This window comes from Mustela erminea, chromosome 18 (genome assembly GCF_009829155.1).
Source record: "Mustela erminea isolate mMusErm1 chromosome 18, mMusErm1.Pri, whole genome shotgun sequence".
Classification (NCBI taxonomy): domain Eukaryota; kingdom Metazoa; phylum Chordata; class Mammalia; order Carnivora; family Mustelidae; genus Mustela; species Mustela erminea.
This window is the reverse complement of record NC_045631.1, coordinates 61557990-61571829: the sequence shown is the minus strand read 5'-3', so window position 1 is coordinate 61571829 and position 13840 is coordinate 61557990. Positions and strand designations below refer to the sequence as shown.

At 54.4% G+C, this 13840-nt stretch overlaps 1 protein-coding gene across 2 annotated transcripts in view; it reads right to left on the bottom strand.

Annotated features, from left to right (window-relative positions):
• The window catches only part of TBCD (tubulin folding cofactor D), a 156375-nt gene that overhangs the window by 127145 nt on the left and 15390 nt on the right, over window positions 1-13840 (bottom strand). For both annotated transcript variants that reach the window (XM_032319683.1, XM_032319684.1), the window contains exons 7-8: window positions 12003-12135; window positions 1133-1178 (exon numbers count right to left, since the gene is read on the bottom strand). In XM_032319683.1, the coding sequence (XP_032175574.1) occupies window positions 1133-1178; window positions 12003-12135 (179 nt within the window). The remainder of the gene's footprint in view (window positions 1-1132; window positions 1179-12002; window positions 12136-13840) is intronic.

Sequence of the window (13840 nt, the reverse complement as noted above, 5' to 3'; positions counted from 1 at the left end):
GACAAGTTGTCACAGCATCTGAATCACTTGCGCAAGGACCCAAACAGCGCACAGTGACTGACGTGGTTATGAGTGACAGGGACATAAAACAGACCCAGCATCCACTGAGGAGGACGTGTGACAATGCTGAGCAAAGGCTGCTTGTGTCTCCAGGCGTGACGGCAGCACCAGCGCCTGTCTCCAAAAGCGCCCTACCCATCTTCTGGGGGTACACGCTGCAACAGACCCAGGTAAGATGGCAGGCGGGCGCGCTGAGGAGAACACAGGGAGCCGAGACGCCCATGACTGAAACATGTGAAGCCGGGGACAGAAATGCGGGACTTCGCTACACTGCTCTCTCTTCCTTCATACGTGGCTGGAAGTTTCCATGATGAAAATTTCTTTAAAATATAGGCTCTACTGGGTGCCTGGGTGGCTCAGTGGGTTAAAGCCTCTGCCTTTGGCTCGGGTCATGATCCCAGGGTCCTGGGATCGAGCCCCACGTCGGGCTCTCTGCTCAGCGGGGAGCCTGCTTCCTCCTCTCTCTCTGCCTGCCCCTCTGCCTGCTTGTGATCTCTGTCTGTCAAATAAATAAAATCTTTAAAAATATATATATATATAGGCTCTACTATTCAAAATTTATTCACAATTTTTCACAAATTATTCACAAAATTTATTCACAAATCTTCTAAAATATATCCCTGCAAGAAATTTCTCTTGGTCCAGGTAGTAAACTTCTCTGCAGCAAGAATCAGAGTTCATGATCATAAACTGAGCTTCTGTCTAAAATTACGAGTATAGGGGAAAAGGTCAAAGCCGTGACCCTGGCGGCAGAGACACAGCAGCTGTGACTGGCGTCCCAGGAGGTGAGCCAGAGACCTCGGGGTGTGTCCACATCACCCTGTCCCCCAGGATCAAAACCTGGCACACAGCACATCAAGAGCCCAGACCTCCCATACAGGCCTAAAAAAAAAAACAGATTAAAGCACACATGCACACACAAAACAAACAAAAACAAAGAACTATGATAGTGTCCGAGTACGACAAAACTTACGACTCTTGTAACTAAGAATAAAGTGTGAGAGAGACACACACTGGATCATAAACAGGCAAACTCACTTCACAAACACACCCTCTTACAAATAAACCTTACCATAGGGTAAACAGTCTTCACGTTTTCCATGCTTAAATATTTGTGCCTTTAAAAAAGAAGAAGTCAAATGTTACAATTGTATTTACAAATTTAGAACATAAATCATCAAAACAGTTCACTGCATCTTCCATAATTTTTACTCTAAATATCACAAAACAACAAACAGTTTCTATACGTGATAAAAGAATTACAAGAAGCAGGAGAGGCAATGTCGGAAAAGGACTTCGTGCAGTAGGAAAGCAACCATAGGCCAGTCCACTTGGGGAGCGCAAGGCAGCGCTGGTGACACGTACCCAGCCGCCAGTGAGGGCAGCAGCCACAAGGAGAGCGAAGAACCTCACTGGGTTTTCTTTAACGACCTGAGTGGGGCGCCAGGGTGGCTCAGTTAAGTCTCTGTCTTCGGCTCAAGTCGGACTCCACCACCCTGGGATCGAGTCCCCATCGGGCGCCCTGCTCAGTGGAGAACTGCTTCTCCCTCTCCGGCTGCTGCTCCGCCCCACCCCACCCGCCGCCAGCTCCTGTTCTCTCTCACCCCACTGTTTCCCTCAAATAAATAAATTTTTAAAAAATCTTTGAGGGCCTGTATACCAGAAAAGGTGTCAAAGGGTCGAAGTTACAGGCCCAGCAGCTGTCGTGAAGGTCGGGAGCCCAAGCGTGCACTCCTGGAGTGTCACTCACGCGCAGTCAACACGGGAGAAAGGGCTCCCCGGGCTTCTCACACACATTTGCTCATCCTGCGGGGCCCTGGCAAGGCATCTCCCACCCCTTCTCCTGTAACCAGGGACAACGTCCAAATCACAGACCTCACAAGCTCCAGAATGCTCAACCCGAAATTTTACCCTCCACTTCCAGGTCCAAAGAAAAATGGGACAATTGGGGCGCCTGGGTGGCTCAGTCAGTGAAGCGTCTGCCTTCGGCTCAGGTCATGACCCCAGCGTCCTGGGATCGAGCCCTGCATCGGGCTCTCTGCTCAGCGGGGAGCCTGCTTCCCCTCTCCCTCCGCCTGCCTCTCCACCTACTTGTGATCTCTGTCTGTCAAATAAATAAATAAATAAAATCTAAAAAAAAAGAAAAAAGAAAAATGGGACAATTCACACAAGCATCCAAGCCCCTTAAACAAAGAATCCTAGCATTGAGCACTTCCAAGAATTTCTTACAAGAATTTCCTCTCCTTCAGAAACAGTATTTAACCAGCAGAGTGAGAACTACTTCTGCCTTAGATGCGAAGGTCTGTACGCCCACGTGCGCTAGACACCCGTCCCCGACACCAGGTCCTGAGAGTCAAGGAGCTGCTCAGCCCTTCGAGCTGCCCCCACATGGCGCACCCCATCCGCACCCGAACTCGAGAGACAGACAAGCTACCCAGGCTATCAGAGACCACAGAGTCCTCACAATGGCTGACGTTTTAAGCCACAGGCTTTGGGGTGGGTTGTTAGCCAACAGAGAACGCTCGACTTGGGAAATTCACCCTGTAGGTTAGGGCGCTTCTGTCTAAGCCTGGACAGCAGACGCCACCGGAACAGCAGGAGGACACGCGGTCGGGACGTAGAGAGAACCCACCGGTGCGGACGCGCGGTCGGGACGTAGAGAGAACCCACCGGTGCAGAAAGTGTGGGGGAAGGAGGGAAGGACGGTGAGCGCCGGGAACAGAGCTGACAGCGCTTGGTGGCTGGCTGAAGTGTTCTCTGGGGGTGGCTGGGTGGCTCACTCAGCTGTCTGCCTTTGGCTCAGGTCATGATCCCCAGGTCCGAGGATCGAGTCAGGCTCCCTGCTTCTTCCTCTCCGTCCGACCTCCTCCCTGCTGTGCGCTCTCTCTCTCTCTCTTTCACTCTTTCTCTCAAATAAAATCTTCCAAAAAGTGTTTTGGGGGTTCATTCACCAACTAAGCTAATAAGAATTTAAAATACTATGACATGCCAGAAGTGATCTTTGCTGTGAACGTTCTTTATTTGCCAAATTCTTTACAAAGTCTCGGTAAGAAAACAGAACAAACACGGTGAACGGTGGCGCTGACATGGCCCCACCACAGTGCACGGGCAGATGGTGACAGGTCCCTGCCTGGAGACACCTGGCTTGGCCCCTAGCAGTCCTCACCCCAAAGAGAAGGGCCAGCACCGAGGCCCGGCCACAGCCACTGTCTGGACTAACGGAAACCAATACTGCATCTTTACGGGAATGAGCGGAGTTCTATCCCGCTGCTCTTCCCAACCGTGAACCCACAGGATAACCCCAGCTCTCTGTACATGTGAAGAGAAGGGTCACTGAGTCCCAGCCCCCTCGTGAACAGACTCAGACTCATGGGGAAGGATGAAAAGGAAGGGAAAAAAACAAAATCAATGAAGAATAGGGCTTCATTTTTGTGAGTCTTGGTTTTTTTTTTTTAAGATTTATTTATTTGGTTTTTTTTTCAAGGATTTATTTATTTGAGAAAGAGTCAGCGAGGGAGAACGTGAGCAGGAAGAGAGGCAGAGGGAGAAAGGAGAAGCAGACTCCACAGGGAGCAGGGATCCTGACCTCAATCCCAGGACCCTGGGATCTCGGAGAGCGCGTGCGGCTGTACGGGCACACGCGGCAGCGGAGAGAGCAGCAGGTAAAAATGTTCTCGTCTTCTGATGGTCTCAAGCCTTCCTCAGCCAGGCCACGAAACAGGAAGTACACTCTTTTCACGGAAGCATAAAACATGAACCAAGTGCACACGCCTCTGAAAGCACCCACTTTGCATAAGCAATTACACCTCTTCAGATCAGAGAAAACACCAACAAGCAGCCCAGGAGAAATGACCGTCAGGGCTGTTTCTGTTGTTCTAGAAACCAGCACCACGCAAGGTGCAAACAAAAGGGAGTTTCTTAGTAATCACTCTAAACTACCACACCTTTCGATTGCTACCCACCCAAGCCTGCTCTTCTGCAATGTGCACAGCAGCTTCTCCTCCCCGGGGCATGTTCTCTGCGCCTGTGAATCACAGGCTGTCAGCTGCGCGGGAGCCGGTCCGCCCTGCTGCCGAGCAGGAGACACTGGTCTAAGGCTCCCTCAAGCACCACCAAGTCAAGGCCAAGAAAAGCAGCTCCACCCAGGACCTGGGAAAAAGGTCCCCAACACCAGACCAGCTCAGGGGTACCTCTCGCCAGCACCTGTGAACTCTCCCGTGAGCTGGTGCCCTCGGAACCAGCCCACCACCGGCTGGGCACCTCCGTGTGGGGTACCGTCCCCAGCGCCCCAGGAAAACATGACATCATAAACACACCAGCAGTCAGGCTACAGCCAGGCAAAGCGGGCTCCTCCCTTTCTGCACTCCTGACTCTTGTCCCAGTGCTAAGGAGCGTACCGTGCCCCCTCATGACAGTTGTGTCACACACAACGGGGATAAAAGTAAACACCATCAGGCAGTGACACAACCAGCTTCAGGATGGACAGCATGGAGAGCCTGCCCCACGGTCCTCAGCCGGGCCACAGCCAGCCCACCTAGGGCCACACCCTCCACGGAAGGCAGCAAAGCCCAATGGCGCTGCCTCTTTGTGTCACCCCAGGATGCACCCTACAGAGGAAGTCTAACACACCCTCCTACCGCCACTGGCTGGAACCCACTGCACCTGCCGGCTCACAACGATAAAAGAGAAGGGGCATTCGAAGCCAGCCTGCCGCCGTCCCCCCAAAATAACAGTAAGCGGACACTGGTCAGAGAAGCCCTGAGAAATGCAGAAGCAGACGTGTCCTGAGGACAGTGCCCACCCAGGCTGCACTCCAGGACCAGGCCCTGGCCAGGCGGAGGTCCACCCCGCTAAGGGGATAAGCCAGCCAGACCAGAGGCACCTCCAGTCCCCAGGAGAAGCAGGACATCTCCTCTTTTCCCTCGAGGGTGACCACTCTGGGTGTGGCCTTTGGGGCCCCCCATCCCCCGCCTCACGGGAGCCTGTCAGACTCCACAAACTGATCTTCCACACAAAGGCCTTCAAGAACCTTTAACAGAAGAACTTCAAACACCACAAAGCCGGAAGAGCTCTCCCTGAAAAGGACTGGAATCACTCCGTAAGAGCAACAGCCATGGTCCCGGGCAGCTCCCCGAGGTGAGAGGGAAGAGCAGCAGGAGACGTGCAACACTGACCCAGGATCAACAGACACAGTCCCTCCCCAAGAGGTCTTTGCTATTCCCACTGGCTTCAGCAGCCAGTAATTTTAGATAAAAACAACTGTTTCTCAATCAACTGAAAAATACCAAAAATCCTGGTCACACATCTCCTACTTGCCTAACGCAGGGAACACGGAAGGGGCCAGAGACACAATTCCTGCCACAGAGAACTTAGTCACCAGCCGGCCAGGGCAGCATGCGCCCCATTCCCGCGCCAGAGCAGTGCGGCCACAGGCTCAGAGGGGGACAAGGCCCCAAGCCACGCTGGCATCTGGGCAGGAGGGGCTCTGAAGCCAGCGGGAGGAGAGGGACCGCCCCCCAGCCAGGAGGCCCCCAAGAGGCCCCGTCCCCTCCAAGTGAAAGTGAGGAGAGGAGACCCAACGAGGAGCAGGAGAAAACGCAGGTGGCACGCCTCCCCCAGGGACCAGACGGGCACAGAGCTGGGCCCACCGAAGGACTTCGACAGGGCCAGTGACCCGAACAAGAACACTCGTGCCAGGAGCCACTGAGAAGAGCCTCTGCCGCTTCGCGCCCACGCCGCCATGCGCACCCTCTCCTGAACCAGGGCACACACGAGGGTGCACCAGCACAGGGCCCAAAACCCTGGGGGAAACCAACACAAGCAGCCTGCTTGGCCTGACTCTGCCCTGCGCCTGGTGCCCTGCCAGAGGGGCCTGGAGGACAGACTTCTGCAGGGCGTCTACTCTGCAGCTCAGGCTCCCCAGCCCCGTTCCTGGGCCCTCTGCCCCTGGTTCTACAGTGGCACCACGGAAGGGTGTACAAAGCACAGCTGCGGCTGAGGGACTGAGGGGGTGGGTGCCCAGAGCGGATGCCGCAGTCAGAGCCAGCCCGTGTGGAGAGACTCCTGCCCCAAAGTGGAGGATGGGCCACGGAGGGGGTGGCCAGCACATAAGGAAAGGGGGGCCAGGTCAGTGACACAACCCCCAGTCTCGTCCACAAGGCCAGATGAGACTGGACCTGGGCCCTGCCTGAGCACCCCTGTTTGCTGCTGGGGCCTCAGTCCACGGGCCGACAGGAGGAGGGAAAAGGGACAGAATGACAGGCACAGTCTCGGACTCATGGGGTCTGCAGCACAGCAGGTCCACAGAGCTAGGGCTCTGTAGGACTCAGAAGAACCAGGAACTAAAGGTCAAGGGTGAATCCAGAGAGAAACATCAGTGGCCCTCCAACAGCAAGGACACAGCCTGAGAAACACCTGCTTAGGGGGAAGGGTAAGGGCCGCCAGGTCCCATTCACCACAACCACCAAGAGGGTGGGAGCTACAAGGCCCCCGCATGGCCCGCAGTGGAGGCCACAGGCCCAGCTGGACAGAGGACACCGGCCAGGAGGCCCACAGCTCTGGGCCAGCTCCACGCCAGCTGCCCCGCTGCGCGCTCCTTCTCCGGCCAGGAGGCCCACAGCTCTGGGCCAGCTCCACGCCAGCTGCCCCGCTGCGCGCTCCTTCTCCGGCCAGGAGGCCCACAGCTCTGGGCCAGCTCCACGCCAGCTGCCCCGCTGCGCGCTCCTTCTCCGGCCAGGAGGCGGAGAGCCTGGGACCAGCAAGGCCCCCGCCCCTCTTAGCGTGGGCTCGCCTGGGCTGCCTGCGAGCGTGCACCTGTCCAGCAGGACACGTCATCTGCTCACACAGCAGGTGTACAAACCAGGCCCGCCAATGGGATTAAAGGCGTGCCACACAGCATGCGTGTTTCGACAGGACTCATGTCACCACGCTGCCTGCCCCACGCAAAATGCTGAGTTCCACAAAATCAAACCAGGATCAGAGGCGGCTGCTCCGTGGATTTAAATCCACAAGGAAACCGAAGGTTCCCACTTCCCCTGCATCCCACAGGAACACAGAGGTGCGCATCAGCCTGAAGCACAAACACACTCACACTGGCTCCTACCCCAGCCTCCACCCGAAACCCTGCCCCGGCAAGGGCTACGAATAAGAAGCTCGATTGGGCCATTTGTCCTCGGGCCACGCTGAACCCTAGCGAAACCACAGAGCGCTGCTCTCCAAAGAGCCCTCAGAGGAAAGAAATCAAAGCCTCCCTGACAAGTGTTCTGGATAATCAGGTGGCTTCTTTTCATCTTCAAAGAGCATGACATGCACTAATTAGCCTCCACACCACCCTCTGAGGTAAGAGCTTTGTTATTTCCCTTGGACAGGCGGGGAGCGTGGAGGAAGGCCTTCGCCTCTGCCTGGGGTCACAGGTGTTGCTACAGGGCGTCCTGAGGCTCAGGACTGGCCCACAGCAGACGGGCCTCCCTCAGGGCAGCAAAGCACCCAAGGGCAGAGCCAACACAGCCTGGAGCCCAGGACGTGCATTGCTGGTGCATCCCGCCCTCACCGAAACAACAGCCGCTCAACCTGGGCTGGAGTCACCTTTTATTTACTCAGACTCCAGGCAAAACCCGAACAGCTTCGGGACTTGCCCTCCATAAGCACTCAGGCGCTGGGGACCGATTACCCGATTTTCAGTGTCTGCAAGGAAACATTCTAGCCTTCCCCGAGAGCTACGCTTTTATCACTGATAAAGCAAATCAAACAAACTTCACCGTGAAGGGCTACAATCGTGACTGGCAAAGATGAGCGTTTTACTGCCCCTCGTGGCACCCGCAGCATTCCTGAGTAAGAAGCCCCTCTTCAGCAGTACGAGCCCCCACCCACCTCCCGGCCACCCCAGGGAACGCGAGAAGAGAATCCCCATCACCATCAGTCATTAGGCCACTCAACCCGAGCAGTGAGAGCCAAGAAGGCACAACCAGCAATAAGGAAGCGGAAGTGACAGCACACTCAAATGATGACCATTTGCAATTTTGAATACTGAGTTTTCCTTCTTCGAATCTCCTCAATTTGCAATAATCCTAATGCTTAAAGCGGGACTAAGCCAGAGGAACTTCCTCGGACAGGAAGCCACCAGACTCCTGTTTCCTCCACACAAGAGTTAAAATTCAGCGCCGCAAGAGAAAGATGCTTCCAGGAAAATAAAGTCAAACCCCAGTTTCGATGGTGCTTGTTACGAGTTCACCTGTTTTGCCTAGCTCACGCTAATGAACAGGTGGAGAGAAACGAAGCCAAGTGCATCAAAGGAGACAGACGCAATCCGAAAGCACAATACACCTGCAGGTTCCATCACGCAGAGCGGACGCCCGGCCTCTGCCGTTCAGGTCTGACGAGCTCACGGTGAAACCTGCTCCCTGTCCGCGAGAGCCCAGCACCCTACACCGCTTCCTCCTGCCCAGGCAGCGTCAGCAGTAATTACACCAAACCACTGCTTTGAAAAGGAAAAGAGAAAAGGAAACAAGATGTATAACTCCAGAAAGACCCTAGGTTTTCCAGAGGAAACAGAGGGGCTTCAAAAGGCTCCAGAGGGGTGTGCTGGGCCCTGCAGGCTGCCACTTCCCAGCAGCTTCATTTACTCACTTCCCCAGGATTTGAGTTGCCCTGTCTGGCCACTGCCCACCTCGCTGAGGGCGCCCCTCTCCAAACAGCTCTGAGCTACGGCTGCCGGGCTGCTCTAGTGCCCTGCTGGGGGAGGGGCAGAAGCTTTGGGGAAAATCCCTCTACTTCTCAAGAGAAGAGAGAAAGAGAACTTCTCCTAAGGGTGGAGCCTAGAGACACCCACATCCACAGCCCTCCCTCACTCCTGGCAGCTCTTGGCACTGAGAAGGGTGCTGACCTGCTCCCACAGCTGGTAGGACAACACTCGGCAGCCCGTCCCACCGAAACACTGGGTTTTGCCATTAAAGGCGTGTGTCTCCCCCTTAGGAAGAAGCAGCAGAAAACGTGAGAAAAATGTTGAAACAAGATGATCAAAAATATTTTTAGAAGTAAGTCAATAAAAGGACCTAGGGCAAAGCAACGCAGAACTGGACAAAAAGGGTCCCTATACCCTTCTCAAGCCTTCAGGAAGAGTATCAGAGTCCCAAGGACCTGAGCCCAGGAACAAGGGAGCTGTCAGGAACTCTCGCAGGTGGCTTGAGTACACAGGTCCGCCACTGTCTCTTCCGGGAAACCTGCCTGGCTGCTGCCGGCCCAGGCTGGGGCCACACAGGCCTCACCTGCCCACAGATCCCTAGGGCCATCACAGTAATCTGCAGCCCTATAGCCTAGTCACCCTGCTGGCCCAGCTGCCCCTGTGTGTATGAACACAGCTGTGGCTCCTGGAAAGGTGGTTCCTGGAGGGGTGGCTTCCGGGCAAAGCTTACAGGAGACCCTAAGAGCCCGTCCCAGATACAATTCCTGACTGGGCAAAAAAGGTCTAAAATAGGACCCTAACCACAAAAGCCAGTTAGGTCGAATGTGCCTGACCCTCCTGTGCCCACACTCAGATGGGTCCAGCACTTTGCCCTGCATGCCACAAGAGACCAAGAGGCTCCAGCTATACTGTCAGACCTTCTGATTGTTTCTCTATGACCTAAGACTTCTCAATGAAACTCAGGGCAAAAAATTAAGACTCCCCTTACACCCAAACCTTCAAATAAAGCATCTCTACCCCATTCACCCATCCTTTACCAGAACTACCTAAAACGTAAATGCACTTTCCCAGAATTCGGGCACTGACAGCCTGGTGGGCACACGTCCATGCCCCGCGCCATCCAAATCCACACCAGGTGCCCTTAGAGGCCAGCCTCACCCTGCACTGACTGCTATCATGGCAATTAGCCTGAAAATCCCAATAAAACCCTTTCTAAGCACCACCTCCGCAGAGAGCCGGAATGAGAGCCACCTGAGGGCACAGGCTGTGCGTCGACACAAGCTGACACCCCATGTTTCATCAGTCGCACAGGTGTGTGCCATGGATAAGAAAAAACAGAAGATATTTAAACTGTTAAGCTAAAAAAAAGAAAATAATTGTTACATGCCCAAGGGAACTAAAATACATGTTCAAACAAAAACTTACACCCAGAAGTCCAGGTTAGCACTACTCATAAGAACTATGGATACCCACACAGCAGATATTACTTGGCCATAAAAAAAAGTGGATTACTGATCTAAGCTACAACACGGACGCACGGACGAACCCTGAGAACACAACACTAAGTGAAAGAAGCCATTGACAAAGGTCACATGTTGTACAATTCCATTTATATTAAATGTTCAGAATGAGCAAATCCACAGAGACAGAAACTAAATTAATGGGAAATGACTGCTAATAGGTGTGGGGTTTCCTTTAGGGGTGATGAGGATATTTTGGAATTAGATAGCGGTGATGGCTGTGCAACCCTGTGCATGTACAAAACAATCACTGACTTATACACTTTAAAAAAACAGATTACTCATGGTGTATGAATTCTCTCTCAATTTATTCTTAAAGATTTTTAAATAGTTATTTTAGAGAATTTGTGCGCACACACACACACACATGCACACATGCGTGCCCAAGCAGGGACAGAGGCAACGAGAGAGGGACAAGAGAGAGGCAGACTCCCTGCTGAGCACAGGCGCCCCCCACCCCCGCAAGATGGGTTCAATCCCACAACCCACAAGACAGTGACCTGAGCCCAAATCAAGGGCTGGATATTCAATCGACTAAGACACCCTGGCACCCTTCTTTCAGTATTTTTTAGTAACTAGTGCACAACACATCACATTCGTTTGCAGAATGGAAGAAAGAAGGGGAAAAAAAAAAAATAGCACCTCAACAGACCACAGGAATTCAGAAAATGTTCTATTTTTCCAGGCTTCTTTACAAAATGTCTTGAAATATTCTCTCTGAAAGGCTCTGTCCTTCCTGAAGACAACAGCAACATGAATGGAAAGAAACAGATGCCAAGAATGTTCCCTGAGAGGCCAGGCAGTCTGTGCCCTAAGTGCCCAGGACAGGGTGTGCAGTTAGAAAGGGCTGTCCCCAGGCCCTGGTGGCAGCCCCAGCAGTGTCACCTCCTCTCTTCCTACAACCTGTGCCCACTGCCCTGGGTGAGAACACCATCAGCCCCACTTTTCACTGGCCCTCATGGCTTCCTACACCTCATCCCACCTGTCAACAGCCAACACACGGGACAACACCCAAGAAAATGATGTCACACTGAGTCATTGGTCCAAATGTCTCCATTTTAACCCAGTCCAAAATGCCCTGCTCTCCAGAAAGTGGGCCCTGGGCCTCTACAGCTTCAGAAAAAGGCCAAGAACCAAGTCCGAGCTGCTGCAATTAGAGAGCAGAGAGGAGGCACCAGGCCCCCAACACCCAAGGACCATGAGAGCCTCGGCAGCCTCCCCTCTTCTGGAACCGTCCTCCTCATTAGGACTAGAAAAGGCAACACAGTAGAAAAGACGAAGCAGGAAGTGGGAAAGGGTGGGAGGTAGGGCACCAACCAGTGCACTCTGGGCAGGTGCCTCTGTGTGTTTCACACACTTGTTCCTGACACCCTAACCCAAGGAGCTGAACAAAATCCAAGTCCAATCTCCTGCCTCATTTCATCAGAGCTCGTTCAGATCATTCTACTCTGGAACACAATTACGCAGCAGGAAACCCAAGGAGGACAGGCCCTGCCCACCTGCCTGCCTACCGGCCCCAGCTCTGCGGACACCACTGCCACCTGGTGGCCACGCACCGGGCTGGCTCAGGCCATCTCCTTCACTGGAGCAGAAAGCCCAGGGCGGACGACCCAAAGACAGGCCTGGGTTATAAGGTGCAGTGCTGTGCTGTTGGGGTTAGTGGTCTCTTACTGTGTTCCAGCTACTTCAGAATGGACTCAGAGGTAAAAAGAACCTGTCCCCTCCCCCGGCGTAGTGTTTACCAGGGCCTGGAGTGTGCCATCCATGGCAATGACGCCCTCGATGGTCTGGAAGGAGGAGCGGGCCAAGGTGTGCAGGCTCCAGTCCAAGAAACCTGCCATCTTCTCCTGCTTGACATCGGGCCGTGTGACAAACCTGCCAGAAGGAAACAAAGAGGCAGGCTGACAGCTCAATCAAGGCCCCAACCGAAAAGAGCTCAACCCCTTCCAGCCCACCAGGTTGTCCCATCAAGAGGAGTCTCTGTGCCAGGACATCTGTCCTCGCGTTGTGAATTATGTCCTCCTTTCAAGGCAGACCCTCTAGGACACTCTCCAATCTAAAACACCAAGATAGGGGTGCCTGGGTGACTCAGTAGTTTGCCTTTAGCTCAGGTCATGATCCGGGAACCTGGGATCAAGCTGCTCAGAAGGGAGCTTGCTTCTCCCTCTCCCACTCCCCACGCTTGTGTTCCCTCTCTCACTGTCCTCTCTCTGTCAAATAAATAAAATCTTAAAAAAAAATAAAACACCAAGACACCACCCAGAGCATGGCCTCCAGGCAGTCATTCCCCAGCATGACCTCTCTGAGGTGATACACAGGCCCCACCACCCCCGTTCTCCTTCCTCCTGGGCTCCCACTCATCCTGGGCCCCCTACACTGTAGGACCACCTCTACCTGTCCCCACCACTGCCCAGGAACCCCACCAACACCTACTACTCAGCCCTTCCCTTTCCTTGGCCCAAGTCCATCTCTGCCTTAGGACACTGCACCACCTCACATGGCAAGGCCTGGCCCAGCAGCAGGCCCCAGGCCCTCTCTCCCTGCATCTGCCATGGGTGTTCTGTCCCCCCCGCCCAATGCTGCACAGCCCTATGCAGCCCGCACAGGCTCAGCTCCTCACTCTCTGAGAGCTCGGATGGCACGGACTGGACCCTGCCCACTCTCTTACATGCCTGGTCTAAGCCGGCAGCCACCCCCGAGCCCCCACACCCACACCTGAGCCCCCTTCATTCCAGGCCACATGCCAGGCCCTCAGCTCTCGGACTCAGGGGCTCGGGTGGATCCTGTCCTCTCCTAGGAAATCTTCCACTCCGGGGGCAGAAGCACAGGACACAGGCAAAGAACATGAAGAGACAGAGGGTGGGAGACGTGCCGCCTCTGAGCGAGGCCCAAGGACACCCTCCCAAGGAGACAGGAGACCAGAGCGAGTTGGGAGACAGGACCTCACACCCCCTTCTGCTGCCCCCACACTTAATGCAGCAGAAACCCGTTTTACGACGTGCGGGCCCACTTCTCCCGCCTGTGGGCACCTCGCGCGCCATGGCTTGCTCGGAAGCAGCGCTCGGTGCGGTCCTGGTACCTGCCTCAGCAACCCTGCGGGAAGCTCTCGTCCCACCTCAGAGCCCTCTCTTCCCTCAGAAGAGCCACGGCCCTGTGAGGCAAAGGCGCTCGGCCAGTGCAGTCACAGCACCGCCGGAGGCACCCACAGCCTGGCCCTGGGCTGGGGCACTTTGAACCCCCTGAAAACCAGCCCCAACCACACGAAGCGCTTACTCGTCCCGACCAGTAGAGGGTGCAGGAGAGTCCTGCCAAGAGGTTGGGTCTGTTCCCAGGTCCCCTTTCCTGGAGGACAACAGGGAGGGAACAAAGAAAGGTTTAGGGCTTCACCTCCCCGGCCCGCAGAGATGGGGTGCTCCACAAAGTAAAACTCAACAAAGCTCTACCAAAGCCTCAGTATTGCCGGTGATAAAAACTAACAGAAACCTTATTTTTCATTTAACAAATTTGCCAAACACGTTAGGATCACACACAGTACTGGTAAATATGAGGGAAAGGTAATCTTTCCAGTAATTGCACTTAA